This window comes from Paroedura picta, chromosome 13, assembly GCF_049243985.1.
Source record: "Paroedura picta isolate Pp20150507F chromosome 13, Ppicta_v3.0, whole genome shotgun sequence".
NCBI lineage: Eukaryota > Metazoa > Chordata > Lepidosauria > Squamata > Gekkonidae > Paroedura > Paroedura picta.
The window spans coordinates 31984935-32007054 of record NC_135381.1 but is presented as its reverse complement, the minus strand read 5'-3'; the positions used below and the strand labels follow the sequence as shown (position 1 = coordinate 32007054).

Here is a 22120-nt window from a genome sequence, read left to right as displayed (position 1 = left end):
GCTTGGTGGCTACATGGAGTATATATGCCTAGTGTCAGCAGTGTTCTCAGAGTGTGCTTGGCATTTAGGTCATCAACTTTCTAATATTTTGGATAATAAGTCTTTAGTGGGGAATACGGTGGCACTGATCTATGATAGCACCTTCATGCAATCCCCTCTTGTTAGGGGAAGAGTTGAAGCCTCAATCTGATACCTGGGGAATCTGGGTTTTGGAGTTTATTTTATCGAAACCAATAATGTGCTTAGCGCTGGCTGATGGGGTGGGAGAAAGCAGGTATGCTTAGGGACCATACGGCTATTTCCTGTACTGGTAGCATTAGTGATTTGGAAGGATGCATTTACAAAAAAGAAAGTGGTTTTCTGGTGTGGCAGTAGTCCAGGGGGTTAGTAGGCAATGATCTCATCCCAAGCGAGTCATGCGGTTAGTCCATAGGCTGGTGCTGACCCTGCTTGGAGCTTAATATCTGTTTTACATCTATGCACATTGCAGGCAGAGGCAAACTCATAACTGATGTTTTATCCTGTTTTCAGGATTATGGAACTGGACATGGAATCTTCCCCCATGGATTTCCCAGAAGTAATTTGGAAGCTGCTCATCCTAGAGTTTTTTTTTTTTTTGGTCAGGTTTTCTGTCACAAGCCATGCAATGCATGTAATGAGGTGGCTGTCAAGCATTACCTTACTTATTCCTGAGGTTGGCCGGTCGCCCCCCCCCCCATATCCCTTGGACAAGAGCGTGTTGCGTTATTTAGCCCAGCTGCAAGCTGAGGGTTATTCGACTAGGATGCTGAAGGTCCACTCAACTGGCATTTCTTGCTTCTGCAAAGTGTAGGATTGGTGGGATCCCCGCTCACCCAGAGTTCACAAGATCTCGGGAGCCTCCCTACGAGGATGTGCATGTGCCTAAGCAGCAGCATCTTCCCAGATCAGGAGACAGCCGCCACACATGGTGAGGAGGCTAAGGAGGACCCTTATAGAGACTGATGCCTGTGGGCTTCTCCTAAGCTTCACCTTGGCAGTTTGGTGAAGTGGTTAGGAGTGTGGACTTCTAATCTGGCATGCCAGGTTCGATTCTGCACTCCTCCACATGCAACCAGCTGGGTGACCTTGGGCTCGCCACGGCACTGATAAAATTGTTCTGACCAAGCAGTGATATCAGGGCTCTCTCAGCCTCACCCATCCCACAGGGTGTCTGTGGTGGGGAGAGGAAAGGAAAGGCAACTGTAAGCCGCTTTGAGCCTCCTTCGGGTAGGGAAAAGCGGCATATAAGAACCAACTCTTCTTCTTCTTCTTCTTGCCAGTGCACTTGCAGGCCTCTTGGAGAGCCTGACGGACCCCATGGGAAGGCCTGCTGGGGGGTTTCTCCTCCCATGGGAATGTGGTTTGCTGACTGCAGGATGGGAGGGGACTGGCCACTGGATCAGCCCCAATGGTATTTTGCCTTCACTAGTTTTGTGTAACAGTAAATGTTGTAGCCTCATTTTTGCCAAAACAAGTTTGTGACTGTGTATCCTTTGCGTGTGAGTTAAGTCCCTCCCCTTACCAGCAATTCACAATAAAATAAATTGCAGTTAGTAAACTTTCTCTCCTTAGAACAGTTTGCAGCCTTGGCACACAAACTGCTGATACTCAACAGATTAAGGCTTGCTGCTGGCAATATGGATCTGCATACAACGAATTATATGGCAAATGGCTGAGCAGTATTGATAATTCTAGGCGATTTGAAGGCTCCCTGAAGGCAAGCTTCATATCCTGGCCATATGGTTCTTCTTCGCCCATTCACCAGGATGCAATTAATTACAACAACCTACAGGCATCCACTGGGAGAGACATCAGCAAGAACCCAATTTAGAGATTGACAGAGCCTTTCTGTCATAGATAGTTTATATACATGTATCAAGGAGCCATGGAAGAAAACTAGAACTTTTAAAAAGTATTAGTATCCATGAGCAACAGGAAACCACAATGTTTTTGGAGCACTATTCCTGCATGCTGAATATGAACACCATCCATGTGCTTCAAGGCTGAAACAATGAAAAGTTTATAATGGATATGATGGTCCAATGTTAATGAGATATATTCAGAGTCATGGTCCAGACTTCATGCATCATGCACTGGTAAATTATATATTAGACTTTTTATAACAGGAGTCACTTTACACGTTTATCTTACATAGTTCATGTCCTGAATATAAAAGTAAATTCCCTGTGGATTTTTGCGAGAAGTTTCTTGCTCCAACCATCTTTCTCCGGAGTCTGATTTTTTGGGTTGTATGTTTCCTCTTTTCCCCAACCACAATTTGTTATAACTTCCCTTTGTTGGAATATCATGCTAATGTTTATAAAGGTTAAGAGTCCAGTGTCACTTTTATGACCAACAAGATTTATTCAAGGTGTGAGTTTTTGAGTGCAAGCACTCTTCCTCAGACTTTCGAGTGTTTGCACTCAAAAGCTCACGCCTTGAATGAATCTTGGTTGGCCTTAAAGGTGCCACTGGCCTCTGATTTTGTTTTGTTGTGCTGCTTCGGACCAATGCGGCCACCCACTTGAATCTATGATTCTCTGTACTCTCTGGACCAGCTGCCTCCTTTTATGTTCTATCACCTACACTTTCATCAGACAGCAAGAGAAAGTGAAAAAGTGATAGTGAAAAGTGCTATCAAGTTGCAGACAATTTATGGCAATCCCATAGGATTTTCGATGCAAGATACATTCAGAGATTATTTCCACTGGCTGAAATTCCTTTGTGGTTCCCCATTCAAATATTAATCTGGGCTAATCCGGTTTATCTCCCAATATCTAACAAGATTGGGCTACCCTGGGCCATCCAAGTAACAGCATCAACAAGATTCTCTTTGCATTTTCATCCAAACAACCAAAATCACATTACAGAAGTGATAAACTCCCCTCCACAATAATTAAGAATGCCTTGTGCATATTTCGTCCAAGCAGATATGCATGAATGTTTCAACCACACTAATAAATACCACACATGGACATGCATGTCTTACCCTGTACAAATGAACAGAAAGATATAAAGCAATTTTCACGGAAATCACTGAACAAACATCGCCGCCCGACTTGGACACGCCGACATCTGCCGTCCCCGCAGCTCCCACCCGCGCGGGAACCGCGCGGGGAGACAAAAGGTAGGCCACCTTTAACCCTCACTACCCTGGCCACGCGGAAGCCTTACCGACCACGGATGGGCCAGCAGCTGCTGTGGCCCCACGGATGCTGCACCACGCCTCGCTGCCCACACGGGAGCCTTTGGGGGTTGGGGGGGTTCCGATATGCCTGCTAGTGCCCATTTAACTTGAATGTGAAATGGGCTTTAAATCTAGTATATTATAGATCAGATGATATGGCGTATATAGCAGTATAGAAAAATATTAAAGTAAACATAAATACATTTTAATTTTTAAAAAATCAGTTTAAGGGAAGCGGTCATCTCTACTCACCAAAAACAATGTTCTGAATGTGCTCAGATCTCCAAAGAATTCCTCAACGGACAGAGCCTTGGAATCGAAACAGAAGTAGTCTCCCAGACTGTCGTATAATTTTATCATGTTGTTGTGCATGTTGGATAATTTTTCATATTGTTCTCTGGCACTTTTTGCAAAGCTGTGGTCTTATAGTTAAGGAAGTTGGAATGAAATGAGTAGCAACTCAGCATGCAATAAAGAAAGACTGGTCTGTCTCAGAAAAACTAACACAACCACCACCACCATGTCCATTTAGCTAATTTTATAGAAAATTTTAAAATTTTATATTGTCTAAAACTGGGGTAGTCAACCAGTGGTCCTCCAGATGTTCATGGACTAAAATTCCCATGACAGGGGCTCATGTTTTGTAGTTCATGAACATCTGGAGGACCACAGGTTGACTACCTCTGGTCTAAAAGTTTTCAAGTTTTATCTGAATTCTAGTGTAATCCTAAACAGAGCTACACCTTTGTTAATTGAAGTCTATAGTCTCTGGGATGTGAAATTCTGCTTAAGTTTGTGCCACTTGTGCACATCATGACCTCCTAAAGATGGATTATTTCTTGTGTGCATCGCATTTTATCCTCCACAAAATTTATGATTGGTTCTGTAGAGCATTCTTTTGTCTTCAAGCTGATCTTAACAGAAGTGAGAAAGGGTAGAACACGGGTCCTTAGAATATGTCAATACGGTCATCTCTGAAAAAGGGAAATTGCACCTATAATGAAACAGACAAGCATTAATCTCCACACAATGCTACCTATTTTCTAAACAAACAAACAAAGTAAAACAAAAAACCTCAGCAAACACCAGGAATGGTGCCTGTGAGTGACATGGTACACCCTGGCACCACATTGGGGTCCCCAATGTACATATTAGCCATTATGAAAATGCATGTATAAGAGAACAGCAACATGTTTTTAGATGTGCCATGACAGTAAAATGATCTACTGTATATGAAATTATATACCAAAATAAGTCTATTGTCTAATGAGCCACCAAACTGTTTCTGTAGTTGTCATAAAGATGAATTAATGAAGAGACAAGGTAAGGGAGAAAAGCTAGATTCAAGCTCAGTAGAACCTTAGTGAACAGCAAGATTTCTGCAATATAAGATTCCAAGATTTGTCACCCTTTGTCAGAGAAATAGGAAGTTATTTAAATAGAAGTAGAAAGACCACCGGAATAAATCTGTAGCCTCCAAAATGTAACACTCCTAAAAAATGCAGAAAGGATTAAATCTTTTTTGCATTAACATGCAGATAAGACTGCAAATTCTTTTAATGACTGAATGACAAACAAATTACAGGGTGCTTTTCAAATATGTAGATTAATGATGTAAGATATAATATGTAAATTCCATGGATAATTAAATTGTATACTCTTGTTATTGTATCCCACCCTGAGTCCCAGGGAAGGGCAGGCTAAAACCAGTCAATATTATTTTCTCCAACTATAGAGTTGCAACTGAAACAGTTTGAGAGGTCGAACCTGCCGAGGGAGTGTCAAAGTTATTGTTGTTGAAATGTTGTTCTAGTTCTAGTTGTTATGTTATTGTTATTGTTATATTGATATTGTTCTATGCAAATGTTCTAAAATGTTTCATGTAATCCGCCCAGAGCCATAGGGAAGGGCGGTATAAAAATCTAAATAAATATATAAAATAAATTAATTAAAAATTATTTTAAATAGGCATTAACAAAAGTTACTAAGATTTTTTTTTCGATTTTATAAAACTGACTGTAAAACAATTGAATTGATTAATCTATTAATAAGAATTGCCAAAGAGTAATTCTGTCAGCAATATGGCCAGAGATAGTTAAAAACATTGGACATCTGAAAGGCCTGCTTACGTATGCCCAGTGGGGCTTCCTAGGTTCAGTTTAAACCAGGCATTGTACACTGAACTTTCAGGTTAGAAACAGTCTGGCTTGTATGCAATAGGCAAAGGTCTTCGCTGGACAGCAAAATCATACTGTATTACCACAGAATTTCAGAACACAATTTGACAACTTGCAACTAGATCCAACTATTCAAATAGCATTCAGTATTACAATATAGGGCCACTTCCAGCTTTGATCAGCCCTGACTGCTCTTTAGAAGGCCAGGTCCTGAAGATGAAACTCAAATACTTTGGCCATCTCATGAGAAGGAAGGACTCCCAGGAGAAGAGCCTAATGCTGGGAGTGAATGAGGGCAAAAGAAGGGGACGACAGAGAATGAGGTGGCTGGATGGAGTCACTGAAGCAGTCGGTGCAAACTTAAATGGACTCCAGGGAATGGTAGAGGACAGGAAGGCCTGGACGATCATTGCCCATGGGGTCGCGATGGGTCAGACACGACTTCACAGCTAACAACAACAACATTAAAGGATTGAAATCAGGTGCCAGGGGGAAAGGGGAGAGGGAGGATAAAACTGCAGATAAGCATCTTTGTAACACTGTGATGGTCCAATGTATGATCATAATTTGTTTCAATACATTTTGGTTTCACAAGGCAGGTAAGAAAACATAGTTGAAGTTACAGCAATGTAATTATGAAATAAAATACTATTAAAAGGGCTAAATCCTATATACAAAGTCAGAATGGAAGCTGTGGTTTTTCAAGAAGCAAGTAGCAAAAGCAGCGATGGGGGTAGAATCAAACCGCAACTGCTGTTTGAGCACATGCAACTCTTCCAGTGGTGTTCGTTTAATAACTACCATGGCTTCATTGTAATGAACTAAATTAAGCATGGAGTTCCTAACATTGTCCACAAGTGCCACTGTTCTATTACAGTAAGTGCACTGTACCTTTTTATTAATAAGTAGAAAAGACTGGAAATCAACGCACAATCTACTTGACCTTCATAACAGTTTAGTTAAAAATTGCATAATTGTCATCTGAAGTGGAAGGAAGCAATTCTATACAGAAATTAACTTTTAGAACAATGGGAATGCAAATAAATGTTAACATTTTATTAAGGGAAGAATTAAGTCATTCGTTTTCCATTCTTTTGTTCCAAATTAAACAAAAGTTTCATTTAATTAAACTGATATGACTAACTAAACAAACAAACAAAAAACAAAACTGGTAACTTAAGTTCCTTAACAGACAACAGAGCACATAATAGCGTTGGAGGTGCCAGAGACTAAAGTAACTTGGTTTGTCATTCACTGCACACCACTCTGTTTTCAATGTCAGTAGGACACACTCCTAAAACACAATGCTGCCAGGATTCTCTGTAAAAGAATTCAAAGGCTTATGATCTTTCTTCATGCTCAATGTACATATAATTTCATACATACACACCCATTCTCCCATACTTTGCCAAAAATTGTAGCAGAATTTCCTGGTTGTTATATTACTAATTCTAAAAAATATATTAAAAAATAAACATCAGGTTTCATATGCTGTGAACAAGAAAAAGTTAGATTTTACAGATTTTTTATCTGCCACGCTGGGTGAAATGGAGGTCCTTCTGTTCCCCCCCTCCCCCGAGCACACCGGAAGACTCTGGGAGGTAGCTGGCACAGAGGCCACCAGCAGTGTTAGCAGTGGCCGAGGAAGCCAGCCAAGCTGTGGAGGCGTAGCCTGCTGAGTCCAGGATAACCACGGTGATGGTGCAGGCTAGCCAAGCCTTGGAGATGGAGCCCATACAGTACAAGTCATCCATGATGCTGAAGGAACCTAGGCGTGATCCTGATTGCTTCCCTTACAATGGAGGTCTAGGTCACAAAGGGAGCACGCCTAGCATTTCGCCACCTCCGCTAAGCCAAGCTACTACAGTATAAAAATCTAAATAAATAAGTAAATATCTTGGATTCATGCAAAATTTCCAAGGAATTAATTTCTTAAGGCCTCAGTATCCTTCTCTTGGCTTCACACCAAGAACAAAGAGCTGGGGGCAGAGCCAGGAATGGAAGATGGACAGTGGCGGTGTGAGAATGCCCTGTGCTGGGCCTGGCCAGCTGCCCCTGCAAGAATCAGATTGTGGCATATTATCTGCAACAATCGAATTATCATGTATTTTTTTAAAGAGCCAATAAACAAGGGAGTTTGCTTCCTCAAACATCATTTCTTCCTGCGCACATGCATATGGCAAAGTTTGTAACAGGAGAGGTCCTAATTCATTGTGACGTGGCATAATAGTATCTCAGAAGTACAGTTAAAAATTCATTTAGTTAGCATTAGAGGCTCAAAGAAGCCTATGTTGTGTGTGCACCTTGTCTCTCTTGTTTTACAGATTCAGTAATTCATTACCAGCATGTAATGATGCTGTCTCTTAACTGCAAGGGCACAAATAAGCAAGGCTTTCATTATCGGTCACCTGCCAAGGAACTTTCATTTCCAAACACCATGTGTCTCCTGCATTAGTGTTTTCCCTGTGGAGGACCTGCAGGGGGTATCCTGCTTGCTCACTCCCCCCCCCCCCCGCCCATCAGTCCTACTTCTACCTTAAAGCTATTGTCTGCTTATCTCGTTAAAAAACTACCAAGCAGGTGAGCAAGTTAGCAAAATGTTCTGAAAAGGAAGGATGTAAAAAAAAAATTGTGAAGACGGAATTGAATGTACAAGAACAAGCTATCCAAGTGGCCTTTCCAAATATGAGTAGAGAGTGGGCAGCATTAATATTCACATAACATTGATTCCCAGATTGGTTTAGAATAATTAGACTTCAAACAGGTTGTTCACAAACACACACATCCATAATATTACCACTGTACTGCTCCAGTACTCTAAATCCACCAGCCATTAATTTTGATGAGCTTGGACTATATGTTTTATTTATAAAGGAAGAAGTATCATTTGACATCTTGTAACAACACAGCAGGACAGTCTTATGGGTTATATTTCCTGTACAAATTACCAAGGTAATACATGGTGCCATTTGAATGATGAAGAAATCCCTCAAAAATAAGCATTATATAATGTTACATGTGATTAAAATTGAGACAACAAATATATTTACCTTTTACTGATCAATCCCCCCCCCCAAAATGAATACAAAGAAAAATAATAGGCTTCATTTTCTCAACCCAAATTGAGCCCCCCAAAAACAAACAAACAGACAGACAGACAGACAGAATTAAGAGCCAGAATTGAGAGCCAGTTTGGTGTAGTGGTTAGGAGTGCGGACTTCTAATCTGGCATGCCAGGTTCGATTTTGCGCTCCCCCACATGCAGCCAGCTGGGTGACCTTGGGCTCGCCACGGCACTGATAAAACTGTTCTGACCGGGCAGTGATATCAGGGCTCTCTCAGCCTCACCCACTCCACAGAGTGTCTGTTGTGGGGAGAGGAATGGGAAGGTGACTGTAAACCGCTTTGAGCCTCCTTCGGGTAGGGAAAAGCGGCATATAAGAACCAACTCTTCTTCTTCTTCTAGGAGGGTGACCTTTTAATCTGGCGAGCTGCCCCCAGTCTGAGGCCTCATCTTGACCAAGGCTTTATGATTTATACCACTCCCCCTCTTCCTCAGTATCAGAAGCACCCCCCCAAAGATGTCAAAAGTGAGTCCCCCGAAAAGAGGGCAGATCTCACTGGAAGGGCACATTGGCCCCATAGAAGGTTTTTAGTGCATGGGTTCTCCAAAATCCAACAAGGTAGCAGAAAAACCTGCCCCTGGTGCTTCAAAGCAGGGGTAGTCAACCTGTGGTACTCCAGATGTCCATGGGTTCCAGTAGTCCATGGATATCTGGAGGACCACAGGTTGACTATCCCTGCTTCAGAGGACTTACACAGCTGGGCAGCCAGCTGTTTCTCTGTCCCATCCTCAGTCTTCCCCCCGCAGCCTGGAAGCCCTGGGCCGGGTTCCTGGGCAGTTGAAGGAGTTCATCCACATCTGACACACAGCTAGTACTTTGTTGAACAACTCCAGGTAATGTGCAGAGTACTTGGGGAAGAGGTTTCTACAAATTTTCAAGAAACTTTATCCCCTTTTTTCATTGCGGTTACAACAGCCATGTTCAACCTTTTGACAGCGGAGGAGACTCTGAAATTATTTTTCAAGATTCAAGGCGTCTAGGAAGTGATGTCTCTATCACACACCTCAGAAGTGTCATGTCACCCACATTAACATGCAGGCTCAAGGAGGACTAAGGGGCGGGGGGAGAGACCGGCAGCAGTTTTAGAGGGGAGTAGGTGTGCAGGCATCACACCCTCCCAGGCGCAGAAACCACAAGAGAGACTCATTCGGGGGGGGGGGGGGAGAAGAGGAGCAATGGAAGCAGCTGGTTCCCTATCTTGTGGCCAACGCCATTAAGGCAGGAAGGTAAAGGCTGTGGACCTTCTTCAGAGCTCCTGTGGACTTCCAGAGGTCCATGGCCCCCTGGTGAGGAATCCTTATGTTACAGTATCACCTCGAGAACAAATCCAAATGCAAAAGAAGTTGCCTGGGCACCCTAGAAAAGTCACAGGGCCAGAAACCCTGGAAAACAGAAATCATAATGAACCCATAGCCTGTAAGTCCATGACTCATAGCAGAAGAGCTGAAGACTGTCCCTTGGAGGATGAAAAGGGTATAAAAACTACTATACCTACCTTAGGAAACCAGTAAAAGTCCTCCTGATTCCTGTGTTAAGTGGTAAAAGAGAAGGCAAGCAATCGATACTCTACAAAGCTTGTGTACAATGAAGGCATGAATGGAATACAGGGGAGGTAAGAGAGTATATACTTCCTAGCGGGCAGCCAACCATTGTGAGCAGAGAACACAAAGCAAAAAAGACCAACCTGATGGAATAAATTAGCACCAATACTCAAATGGAGAGGGAAGTGACAAATGAACAGCTTCCAGAGAACAGCCAATATGACTAAGTAAAAGAGGACATGTGAAAGAATAATGAAAGAACTTTCCCTTTAGGTAATTCATGATGTCCTATGGAAGCCGCTGATTTTGAATGTTTTTTTTTTCTGATCCCAATATGAATTGAGCACATTTTGGAATAGATGTAGGACAACACAGTACTATTATTAAACACGGAAAACATCACTCTATAATATCTCTCTCTAAAGGTTGTGCTTTGAGTAAACTATCAATTTAAACCCACAGAAGCCCTGCAAATTTCCAGCAGTTGGCTTTTGTTGCTGGAGGGAACAATGATGGAAAAAGAAAACTCAATGAAAAGAGCAGCTGGACAGCATAATTCCTTCAACTGGAAACAGCACATATAAGGAAAAACCTCTATATAGAAATTCTGCTACAGAATCAGATCTGAAAATGTCCCTTTATAGTCAACTAGCAGGTACGTTTTGTTAATTTCCTTCATTTTTACTCTGTATTTGGCAGTAAACAACGCTGCACAACTGAATGCCGATGGACCACTGCCTGTGGTGGAGAAAGGTTGACACATTTTTGCACAGCAGCTATCAGATCAGAGAAGAACCCCAAAGACTTGCAGAGCACAATGAACCATTTGCTATTTACAAGAACAAAAAATAAACATGAAAACGAAGTCGCGGAGGAAAAAGAACAGAGAGTTTTCCCTCTTTCTTTAACGTAGCAAAACAAAAACAAATAAAAGAAAACACAGGTTACATGGTGATGAAGAGACGACTGAATTTCAAATCAACACTACTACTCTATACGTTTTGTTCACAATTCCTTTCAAGAAAGTATTAATTACATGATTGAGCATGCTACTGGTCCCTAGTTGTTTGCGATTTGTATAATGGGTACTCTAAGCTCTTCTAATTAGCACAGACTGTAATAGGGTAATGGATCCAGAGCATTATATTAACTGTGTAGTGACAGAATTCTAAGTGTATTGACTGCATTTTAAGCAGTGGTGGTAGTCATGAACTTGTGATTGCTGTTCTTTGACTATTGTGATGACTAGAGTTTCTTGCTATTATAACTCTGACAACCCCGCCTCCCCTTCCCCCCCATGGTGCCGGCTGCGTCAGGAGCGAAAGGCTGCTTCGGGCGCCAATGCACCCAACCCTACAAAGTCTTCCTTAATTCAATTAGCCTTGGTCTCAAATCACTACACCTATGATTGCAGGCTAAGCTGTATTAAGGTACAGCATTCCAAAGTGTAATCCATGCATAAAGGAATCCTGATTGCATTTAAATTGACATAAACATGCTTACATATACATATGATAATACAATGCAAGGGGGGGAGTCCTAAAGTATGGGGGGGGGCGTGGTGATCACATGGATTAATAATTTAAGTGTGTTAAAAGAAAAGAAGTGTGTTGAAAAGAAAAAAAGGGGGGAATGCCTTCAAGACTGTAATTGCTCCTAAATTGCAAAGTTGATGTATTTAAAAAACATATTTAGTGATACCTTTAATACCAACCAAGTTTTATTTAAGATATGAGCTTTCATACCAGGAACACTTTCTCATCAAATGCTCAACTTCTGTTAAGGCACCAGATTTTCAAGAGACACTCTGTATTTGAAGAATTTTGGGGAATTAATCTAGGTTTCAAAATAGAGTAGTGAGGGACAGATGAGTTTGGTAGTGTGGTTAAAACCTGGTTCTTGAACACAAGATGTATTCAAATACAAATACTGAAATTGGAAAAACGTTTTTTTTCTCGTGCAGCACCTGAAATGCATGCGTACTTATTGAGGTTCTGATAGCTGCTGAATGTTAACAGAAAAGCAGTCTCACAGACTGTGCAGATTAAACAGTGAAGCAAGAATGCAAATGATTAACTTCAATGAACATGCCATTGATCTCTTGCCTGAAAATGCACCATATCAGCTCACATTATACTGTTAGAATCAATTGATTCAAAACTGTTACCATGTCTTAACTTTCTCCAATACTTTCTAAATGTTATTTCTGGGTTGCCATTAGAGACGGATGCAAATGGAATCATGAAGCAAAATTCAACATGGATTTTGACCTGTTCATGGCTTTCAAACAGAAGTTTGTGACAAGTCTACCATCACAAACTTCAACAAACTTTTAAGTGGTTTGTGGACAGTAAAGAAAACAGGGGCTTAAAAGGACTATAAGCCCTTTAAATCCCTACTTTCTGTTCCCCACCGAAACCCTAGAAATAGCTGAGTGGTGAGGAGCAAGGTGTTCCTCATGACAGCTGTTTTTCAGGCTTTCTGCAAACCCCATTTAAAGGGATAGCTGTCTTTTCCAACATGGCTTGCAGGGCCACAAACCCATGCAGTTTGTGAATGAACCTCCCAGTTCAATTCATGTTGTGTTTTGGACAACAAAACAACATGAACTGCATTTTTTCCTGGTTTGTGCCCACCCCTAGTTTTAAAATGCTTTGGCTGAAGAAGGGAGTTACATCTCCCAACACCTTCCTTACCCCAGTTCTGGGCCTGGAATCACAGCCCCAAAAGTGCAATGATGGTTCCTGGGAGTAGGAGAGCATTTCAAGACCCCAAATTCCCCTGATACACCCAGCAGGCCTCATTCCACTCTGGAGTCTGCAATTCCAAGTCCAAAAATGCTCTACTACTCCCAGGGACCTTCACTGCACTTTGGAGACTGTCATTCCAGGTCCAGAGTAGTCTAATGGAAAATCCATTCCACATTTTCTTTGCAACTGTTATCTCAGGAGCCCATATAAGTCAACTGGCATCTGTGCCTCTCATTATTTCCAATGGGTATTCCAGCATCTCCCATGGTTTCCAATGGGTATTCTTGTCATTCTTTTTAGCACATCCCCCTCTAAGGGCCAAAACAGGACTGGAGAAGGCAGCTGCTTCTCCATCTTCCCTCCAACCCCTGCCTCAATCAAACAGTTAAGAGTGAGTAAATAAAAGAACTTACCCCTTTGGAATTTAGTCACTACACATGCAACGAGCCTCCATCAACACAGAAGTTTATGACCAAGGCCCCTTCCCTTCCCCCCCATCATTGACCGTCTAAAGGTGCCTGCAAGGAGAGACCGGTGGCTCCTTCCTTAGCACCCCTCCATGTTAAGAGGTCTTTGTATGCCCCCCCCCAAAGCCTTCCAGGGAAGAGGACAAGAATATCCAGGGATTTCCCAAGCAGGAGATGGCAACCTTCTCTGACAGGGAAGATTCCCAGATTCATGTTAATACTGTTTCCCCCACCCCCTTCTTACTCCACAGCTGCAGTATGCCAAACTGAAGCCTTACTAAGCAGTATTTGTGATTCAAAGACTTGCAAAAAGGTGGAAACTGAGAAAACATAGAACTGTATATACATTAAAGTTACTTTGTTTATAGTTTGGGCTCGCTTGCCATTACTTTTAAGTAAGTCTATCTGTTTCACTGGATCTTGCATCCACATGAGTACCTTTAGGGCCAAGGCCTTAGTTCACTTCCATTTCCAAGGATAAGGAAGATAGCTCTCATCTGAGAATATATTTTTTTACATTAAAAAGAAATAACTTCTTACAATAAAAGATAAATAATAATTCGTGCTCTCAAAAAGTGCCTTCTGATTTAAACTGGAAAATTTCTACACACTACTCTCAGGCATTCCGCTTATCATGTACCCAAAAAAGCAACCTTGCCCCAAGAAACCATTTGCACAACAAGGCAACTGGAGATCAAACTAACCAAGTATTACCATAGTGCTAATAAATTAAGAACAGAATGACTTTGCAACCCAGAAGCTTTTCATTAGCAGGTGAGTTATTACTTTGATAGCAACTGACATTACTTGGAAGGCATCTATTTGCACATATGGCTCATTGACTGAATAACACAGAAAAGTCCATAGGTCATAGTAAACACTCCTAATATTAGAACTCAATGTCAAAATACTGTCATGCTAAACTGGAGAGCTGCCAACAGGTTCAGTGAAGCTGGGAGAAGGAATTTCATCTAGTCTGCAATGTGCAGCAGTTGCAGAATATATATATATGAAGTTTTTTGGGGGGTGTTTTGTTTTTGTTTTTTACAATGAATGCCACATGATCTAGTCTGCTGCTCAGCATTTTTGCTATTTGTGAAGAATGCACAACCTGAAACCTTTCATAGGAGCTCCCCATGATGTTCAAATGCTTAGAGGACTATGAAACACAGGAAATCTGCTGCTAAACCAGTGGCACTCACAGAAGTCCACATTCCCAGCTGCCATCAGTCAAAGGACCACATTTACTTCCATTCCTGGCATAAGACCTGCATCTCAAGGGGGTTCACAGTTTACCCTTCATCCAGCTGCAACTGTTTCAAGGTGAGAACCACTTTCTAACCACAAGCCTCACTGGGCAAGGACCTTGAACACTTTTTTTGAAACACATGGTGCTCAGAAGAGCTACATATGGCGTATCAAAGAGCCAAATGTATTTCTTGAGCCGTTGAGTACAATGGAGTTATACTGTCTACTTAAACTGGAAATCATTCCACAGATGATAGTATATTCCGCAGGTTAAAAAATGGGGGCATTAATAGCTTGTGCATTTATAATGCCATTAAAGTTTTTGGCTTTTCTGACCTTGACAAGAAGTCAAGTTTGCACACTTAATAATTCAGACAAATCACCACAGTTAAGGATAGCTAGCAAGTCAACTGAGACAACAACTAGCCCTGTGTTCCTTGGGGACTTCATTTCTATTGGTTTTTACACATGCTCGACTCACTCGGGATTCAATCCACAAGAACTGGAATCAATTTGGAAGAAAAGTCTTACACCTGCCACAACAGTGCTAGAGCTGTTTGTCCAAATGCAAAACATTTTCATTTTCTTCTAAATAACATAACATGAACATTACTGATGACAACTACAAGCCCTAATGCCTTAGCAACAAAAAGTTAGACACTGACATATACCAAAAAAACTTGTTCAAACAGTATACTTAATAATATTCAGGAACAAAGAGTCAGTTAAATCCATTTTATCCATCCAATCCTACAACATACTTTCACAGATTTAAGTGATTTCTAAACATAACTACAAATGAAAACTATTTTTCGGGTGAAATGAATGAATGCTGTGAGGGTTTACAAACTATTTGGGAAATTCAAATCCAAAGTGTATGTGCTAAATGCAATCAAGCTGCTTTCAACTTCTGGTGACTCTATGAATTAAAGTCCTCCAAAACATGCTTTTGTTAACAGCCTTATACAGGTCTTACAAACTGAGGGCCATGGTTTCCTTGATAGAGTCAAACCATCGCACATTGCGTCTTCCTCTTTTCTGGCTGACTTCAACTCTTCCCGGCATTATATTGCCTTTTCAATAATTTTTGTTTTCTCATAATGTGACGAAAATAATACCTGTTTAGTCATTTTAGCTTTTAGGAAGAGTTCACACATGATTTGATCCAGAATGTTCTTGTTTTGACTTGTTATCAGTCCACAGGGCCTGTAAAACTCTCCTCCAACACCACATTCTGATTGAATCAACTTTCTTCTGTCAGTTTTCTTCACTGCCCAAATTTCTCATCCATACATAGTAACAGGGAACACTATTAGCATGAATTAACATGATCTTACACTTAGTATTTTCTGCCTTTCCAAATTCAAATTATCTTCTGATTTCTTGGCTGCAGTCTTTCTCTTAGTTGATGATTGAGCAAAGAAAAACAAAATCTTCAACAATTTTTTTTTTATCATCAGCCTAAATGTTTTGTAAGTCTCCAGTAGTCAGTACTTTTGTATTCTTGATGTTCAGGTATAATCTTGCTTTAGCATTTCTGGGTTTAAACTTCAAGAGTAGTCATTTCAATCCTTCCCTTTTTTCTTCCAGTAATGTGGTGCAATCTGCACAGCTTAAATTATAAATTTCCTTCTACCAATTTTCACATCTAAATCTACCGTATATACTTGCATATAAGCCAAGTTTTTCAGCACACTTTTAAGCATTTATATATGTGGGTAATTGATTAACAGCCTGCCCCCAGCCAGGCAATCGCAGTATTGCATCTACAACCTGAGCTCTTTACAAGTGAGCTAATGGTCTCCAGTTAACCTTTGCCTTCTGCAAAGATTTTAAAAACTAAGCTCTTTGGAAGTGAGCTAATTGCTTCCAGCTAAGCATTGCCTTCTGCAAATATCTTGAAAGATTACTCCGGCAGCTTGTAGGACATCAATGGTTTGACTGAGGGGTTCTGATATTTTCCCCCTTCTTTTCCTAATCACTTCTTCCAAACTATTCTTTTGGTTTCTGTGGGGGGGTGGGGTTTGGTGGTCCTTTGGGATTTACTGTTTTTTCAGTGTTTCTTCTTTTATCTGAGGGGCAGCATTGTTTGCCTTTTCTTCTTGGGGTTGTGTTTCTTTTAAAAGTTGATTTTTATAGTTCTTTCTTTCAGTTTTCAGTTTTACAGTTCTTTATCTCAGTGTTTTGTTCTGGGGGCACTGTAGCCTCCAGTTTGGTAGCTGTTGTACTTGTAGTAGGTTGCCAACTTTGGGTACTATTGTTCTGCTCTGGTTGGCTGGCCTAGGGGGCACTGTTTGGTTCTCCTGGCAGAGCTGTTCTCAGAGAGCAGTTCTGTCAGTGCTCTCTCAGGGTGTCTGGCATCAAGAGAGGAAGGGAAGGCAATTGTAAGCCACTTTCAGACTCCTTTGGTTAGTGAAAATGGGGTACAAAAACCAGCAGCTATTCATCCTCTTGACTTTTCTGTATTTGTTGGGGGGGAGGCTGGATGGGAAAGCCTGTGATGGAGCATGGATTAAGCACTTAGGCCACCCTGTAAATTTACCAGTAGCCTGCTGTATTTCCCACCCTCGGCTTATATGCAAGTCAATAAGTTTGCCCATATGTTTTGTATACAGAGTGTGGAAAAATGGAAATAAAATGCACCCTTGTATGACATCACTGCCAACTAGAAACCATTCCGCTTCGATATATTCCAGTTCTGCATTAAAACAATGAGATGCTGTGGCATACTTTTTTTTTTTTTAACAGCTCTAGCTTTTCCTGAACCACATAGTCAAAAGACTTGATATACTATATGGAACAAAAGCTAATTTTCTTCTGAAATTCTCTAGTATGCTCCAGTAACCATTGCCAATTTACCAGTGATCCCTAATATCTCTTCCTTGTCTTAATTCATCTAGGGCATAAACTACAATTCCCATAAGCCTCTGACAGCACATGTTGGTAGGGGCTGATGGGAACTGTAGTCAATAGACATTTGGAGAGCCACAGTCTGGCCACCCCTGATCTAGAACATCTGACAGTACTCTTTGTAGATCACCGGCTATGCCCCTTCTTATACCAAAAGGCCTGCCACTTGTACCCTAGTAACCTCTTGTTTGTGTTACTGTAATGCAATATACTTGGGTTTGTCCATCAAGGTTGTTTAGAAATTGCAACTGGTCTAGAAAACAGCAGTAATTTTTTAAAAATATATACCTGCCAACTTGAATGACTTTTTTTTTTACTTCAGCTTCAACAATAAATTCAAATTCAGACTAAAAATGTTTGAAATAAATTTTAAATAAACATATATAGAGCATTAGTTCTGGAATAATAAATTTATCATATTTTTCCAGCTAAATTATAGGTGCTTTGAATTGGTACACAGATAGATCTAGAGCTGAAGTAACAATCCTGAACAGGTTAATTCAGAAATAAGTCTCATATAATGCACTGGCCATATACCCAGGAATGTCTGAACTCTTCTGGGAGGTAATTTGCTGTTTCATGAAAGGCTGGCAGGCCTCTCTTGAATGGGCATTTTTCCCCTCTAATTTATTGCCTGCCGCTCCCCAGAGGCTCGTGGCGGGTTACAATCATCATCTGAATAAAACCCCAATAAAATCCCCTTAAAAACAGATGTAAAATCAAATTACATTACTAAAACCCCATAAGACACAGTGGAAACTCACCCCAACCCTAACAATATCCCCAGTATCTTCTTAGGGGGGTGGAGGTGCTCAAGTTACAGAGTACCACTTCCCAGTTTATTATTTTAAAGACCTCTTTGTTCCTTTGCTTAAAGATAATTGCTGTTCCTAGTATGGGTTTTTGACTCTGTTATAATTTCCTATTTTAGCCTACTTTATAAGTGGATCCAAGAATGCCTAGAGTTGAAAATAAATAAATGCATGGAAGGCTTACTGATTCCTGCATGGCCCACATCATACATATATCAGGCCACTCAACGTGGCATTTGTTGAAACTAGCCAATTGGTCACTATTGACACTGAATAAGGAACAATTGTTGCTGGGGAAACAGCATGCCAAAACTATCCACATAGCTGTGGGAAGACAGGCTGGTAACTTTTTACACAAGGCAGCTAGAACAGATGGCTTGGAGAAACCTTCTGGCATACTTTCTAAAGTTTATGCTACTAATGAACCACTGTCATTGAATTGTCCTGAAAAGATACTAATGCGTATAAATAACTCTTTCTTATCTTAATTATATATGATGGTGTATCTAAATTCTATCAATTTTCAAGATGGCCTAGAAATTATAGATAGTAATAGAGAAAATAAAAATAAACAATGAATTTTTAATGTTGCGGAGAGACATGTCCCTTCTAACATATCATGGAATGTCATTATAACACTGTTGTTCTTAAAGCAGGATTTCTACCAGATGCTACATCAGGGACATTCAAATTTAGTTAATCGAAAAGAAGACTATAGTTTCCTGAGATAATTGTAAGATGAAATCACCAATACTAGTGCACGGGAGGTATTATTTAAAAAACAAACTAGGAGTGTGTTTCCTAAAAGGTGTACAGCACAGAGAAAGAACACTAACTGAATAAGTCTAATGTAATTTTATTATATACCCACATATAAGCCGACCTGCATATAAGCCGAGGCACCTCATTTTACCACAAAATCTGGGCAAACTTATTGATTTGCATATAAGATGAGGGTGGGAAATGCTCCATCATCACAGGCTCTCCCATTCAGCCCCCCCCCCCACCAACAAATACAGAAAATTCAAAAGGATGAATAGCTGCTGGTTTTTATACTAACCAAAGGAGTCTCAAAGTGGCTTACAATTGCCATCCCTTCCTCTCTTGATGTCAGACACCCTGAGAGAGCTCTGACAGAACTGCTCTGCTGCCACTCAGATAAACGAAGAAACACTAGGAGAAAGAAACAGTAAATCCCAAAACAACCCCAAAACCCACCACACCCCACTCACAGAAACCAAAAGAATAGTTTGGAAGAAGCTCCCCAAAATACTCATCCTTCCTTTGACAGAGGGTGACTTTCCCACCCAAAGTCACCTGATGTGGGAGGGATTAGGACTCTCCCCTCAGTTTTCCTTCCCACTGCCAGAACACGTAAGCCAATCTATCACCAGTGGAACTCAGTGGAGAAGGAGGGAGGGCTATGCGACTGCACAAAAGACCACCTGATGAACAGTGGTTAGTAAATGCAACATTGTTTTTATCTGCATGGTTACTGTGCAGTCCCACATGGGAGAACAGAAAGATCACTCACTGTGGAGAAAGGTGTAAGCTTATACGGTAGGAAAGCTTATACGGTGGGAAGCTTATACGGAGGTGAGCCTCCGGGGAGGGCGGTATATAAGTATGATAAATAAATAAATAAATAAATAAATAAATAAATAAATAAATAAATAAATAAATAAAATAGATTGAAGAGCTGCTCTACCCACATTAACCTCTCTAGGAGTTGATATCTATGACATAGTGGCTCATTTGACCAGGTCATACCACTGCAGATGCCTATCAGAAGCAATCCAGCCATGAAAGCTGAGCACATGTGAAATGCAAAGAGTTATCAATAGGGCCATCTGCCTCAGGCAGAGATTAAGTCAGTTTAATGGACAACATCATTAATCATGATAATGTCAGTCGTGAAGCCCTTCTACAGTTTCCCATGTCAATAAGGTGATTCTGTATTGCCAGGATCAACACACTCCATAAAATTAAACAAAAATAGGAACCTAAGAGCATTTTTTGTATGCAGAGCCTTCTCTGCTTCTGAGCTTGGTGTCAGGTAAGAAGACCTCTTGACCTTGGAGTTACTGAAGACATCACTTGGGGAAGAAAACTCATGTTTGTTTTTAATACTACCCATCCTGATAAAATCATAGAAAAGAGAGGGCCATTGGATAAGGTGCAAGTTTCCCCACCCTTCAGGCTGAATTAACTGCATTTCAGAAAGGATATACTATGTAAAACTTCCCTTAACATATACTGAAGGAAATAAATCACATCACTGAATAACCAGCTTATAACAGGAGGATACAATGCCACAAATTCTTTCAGAATACTTGGTCTCATCAGAGGCACAGACAGCTAAAACTCTAAGCTGTATAGGTTGAGCTCTGAATTCTGACAGTCTTATTTGTAGTCTAAAGTCATGTCCTGACTAGGTACTCTGTTTGATAATATTAGCACTATCTATTCTGCAGCCATATAATAGGGCATCAGTAAAGATTTCAAAGTCATGGGGGACAGAGTAGAGGTATATTTCCAGAGATTAGATGTGGTGTAGTGATACAGTTAGACCCTATTTCAAATCCCCAATCTGTCCTACCACAAAGAGTTGTTGTGAGGAGAAAGTGGAAGATCGCTATGTTAAGAAATCTTTGGAGTGTCATGGGAATAGTGAGTTTCACCAGAAGGTGATCCCTTAAGGATTCTAGTACTTTTTTTTCCAGGGGGGGAAAAAGGTTTTCCAAAGGGATAACCCCAGTAGTCCTTTCAGTGGGAAACACTGCAAAAATTGTGGTGGAACCCATACAGATCCGTGAATTCCACATTTTAATAGGGAATGAGCAAAGATTACTCACGAATGATGAAGAACAACAACCTGGACAGCATGACTATGGTGGACTGAAGATTCAAAATATGCCAGGGAACCTGCCTGCTCATCCAGTCACTGAAATAAGGGTATACCCAGCAACTATCTGGCCTGAAATGAGCCTCTACAATTGCAGTATAAGTCATTATTAACCTAATTGCACACATGAAGCTAAAAAGCAACAAATTATATACACAATGAAATACATTATGTACAAATGCTGGAACATTGTACAGTTGAATGTGTGAAAACCAAAGCCCTTAAGAGTCATTATGACATACCGTAAGCCTCCTGACAAATAAGGGAGAATCTTGTTGATGAAAAAGGAGCACTGAGCCATATTGCACATTAATTCCTACCCAAAAAAGCCAATTCAAATATTATATATTCCATACAATCTGTTGACAAAACAGTGGAAAATGAAAATCAAAATGATTATGCCCCAGTTCACGCATATCACTGCTTCCCAGTGTGATTTTTGGTGAGGGATTAGATTGCAAAGGCTGGAACTGGTCTTTTCTTTTTCATGATTAATATTATTGTTCCTGAACAGTTTTGTACATCTTCCTAAACCATCTTTAAACACTCCTTCTGTCTTTGAGTATTTATCCCATTGCTACTGAGCTGGATAAACATTTTTAATCAGGTACCTTGAAGCAGCAGATTTCTGTGTAAGGTAGAAGAAAGGGCGATCAGAGACATTTTGGTTCCATGTATTTGTCCATTATAATGTTCTCTCATTTTCTGTCTTTGCATATATAGTTGACCATCATTGTGAATATTACAGGATGACAGGACAAAGTACTAGATAGATTATGTTTACTTTGTCACCCATTAGTAGCAGGGACAAGTTTGAAAAGAAGTCTGCAGAGTTTTAAAACACATTAAACAATGAATTACATCTCCAATATCTGAAGTTTCAACAACAGAATTGTATGAAATACTTTAAGAGGCTGGTGACCTTTTAAGTTTCACAACTAAAATATGAAAGAATGAAGATTGATCATGAAAACTTG

The 22120-nt window shown here is 40.6% G+C and overlaps 1 protein-coding gene across 5 annotated transcripts in view; it reads right to left on the bottom strand.

The window, feature by feature from the left end:
- Window positions 1–22120, bottom strand: part of DIAPH2 (diaphanous related formin 2) — a 420337-nt gene that overhangs the window by 165801 nt on the left and 232416 nt on the right. For all 5 annotated transcript variants that reach the window (XR_013226383.1, XM_077309067.1, XM_077309071.1 and 2 more), the window contains one exon: window positions 3461–3625. Coding sequence is in view for 4 of the 5 variants with exons in the window: in XM_077309067.1 (XP_077165182.1) it covers window positions 3461–3625 (165 nt within the window). In the remaining variant the exon portion in view is untranslated. The remainder of the gene's footprint in view (window positions 1–3460; window positions 3626–22120) is intronic.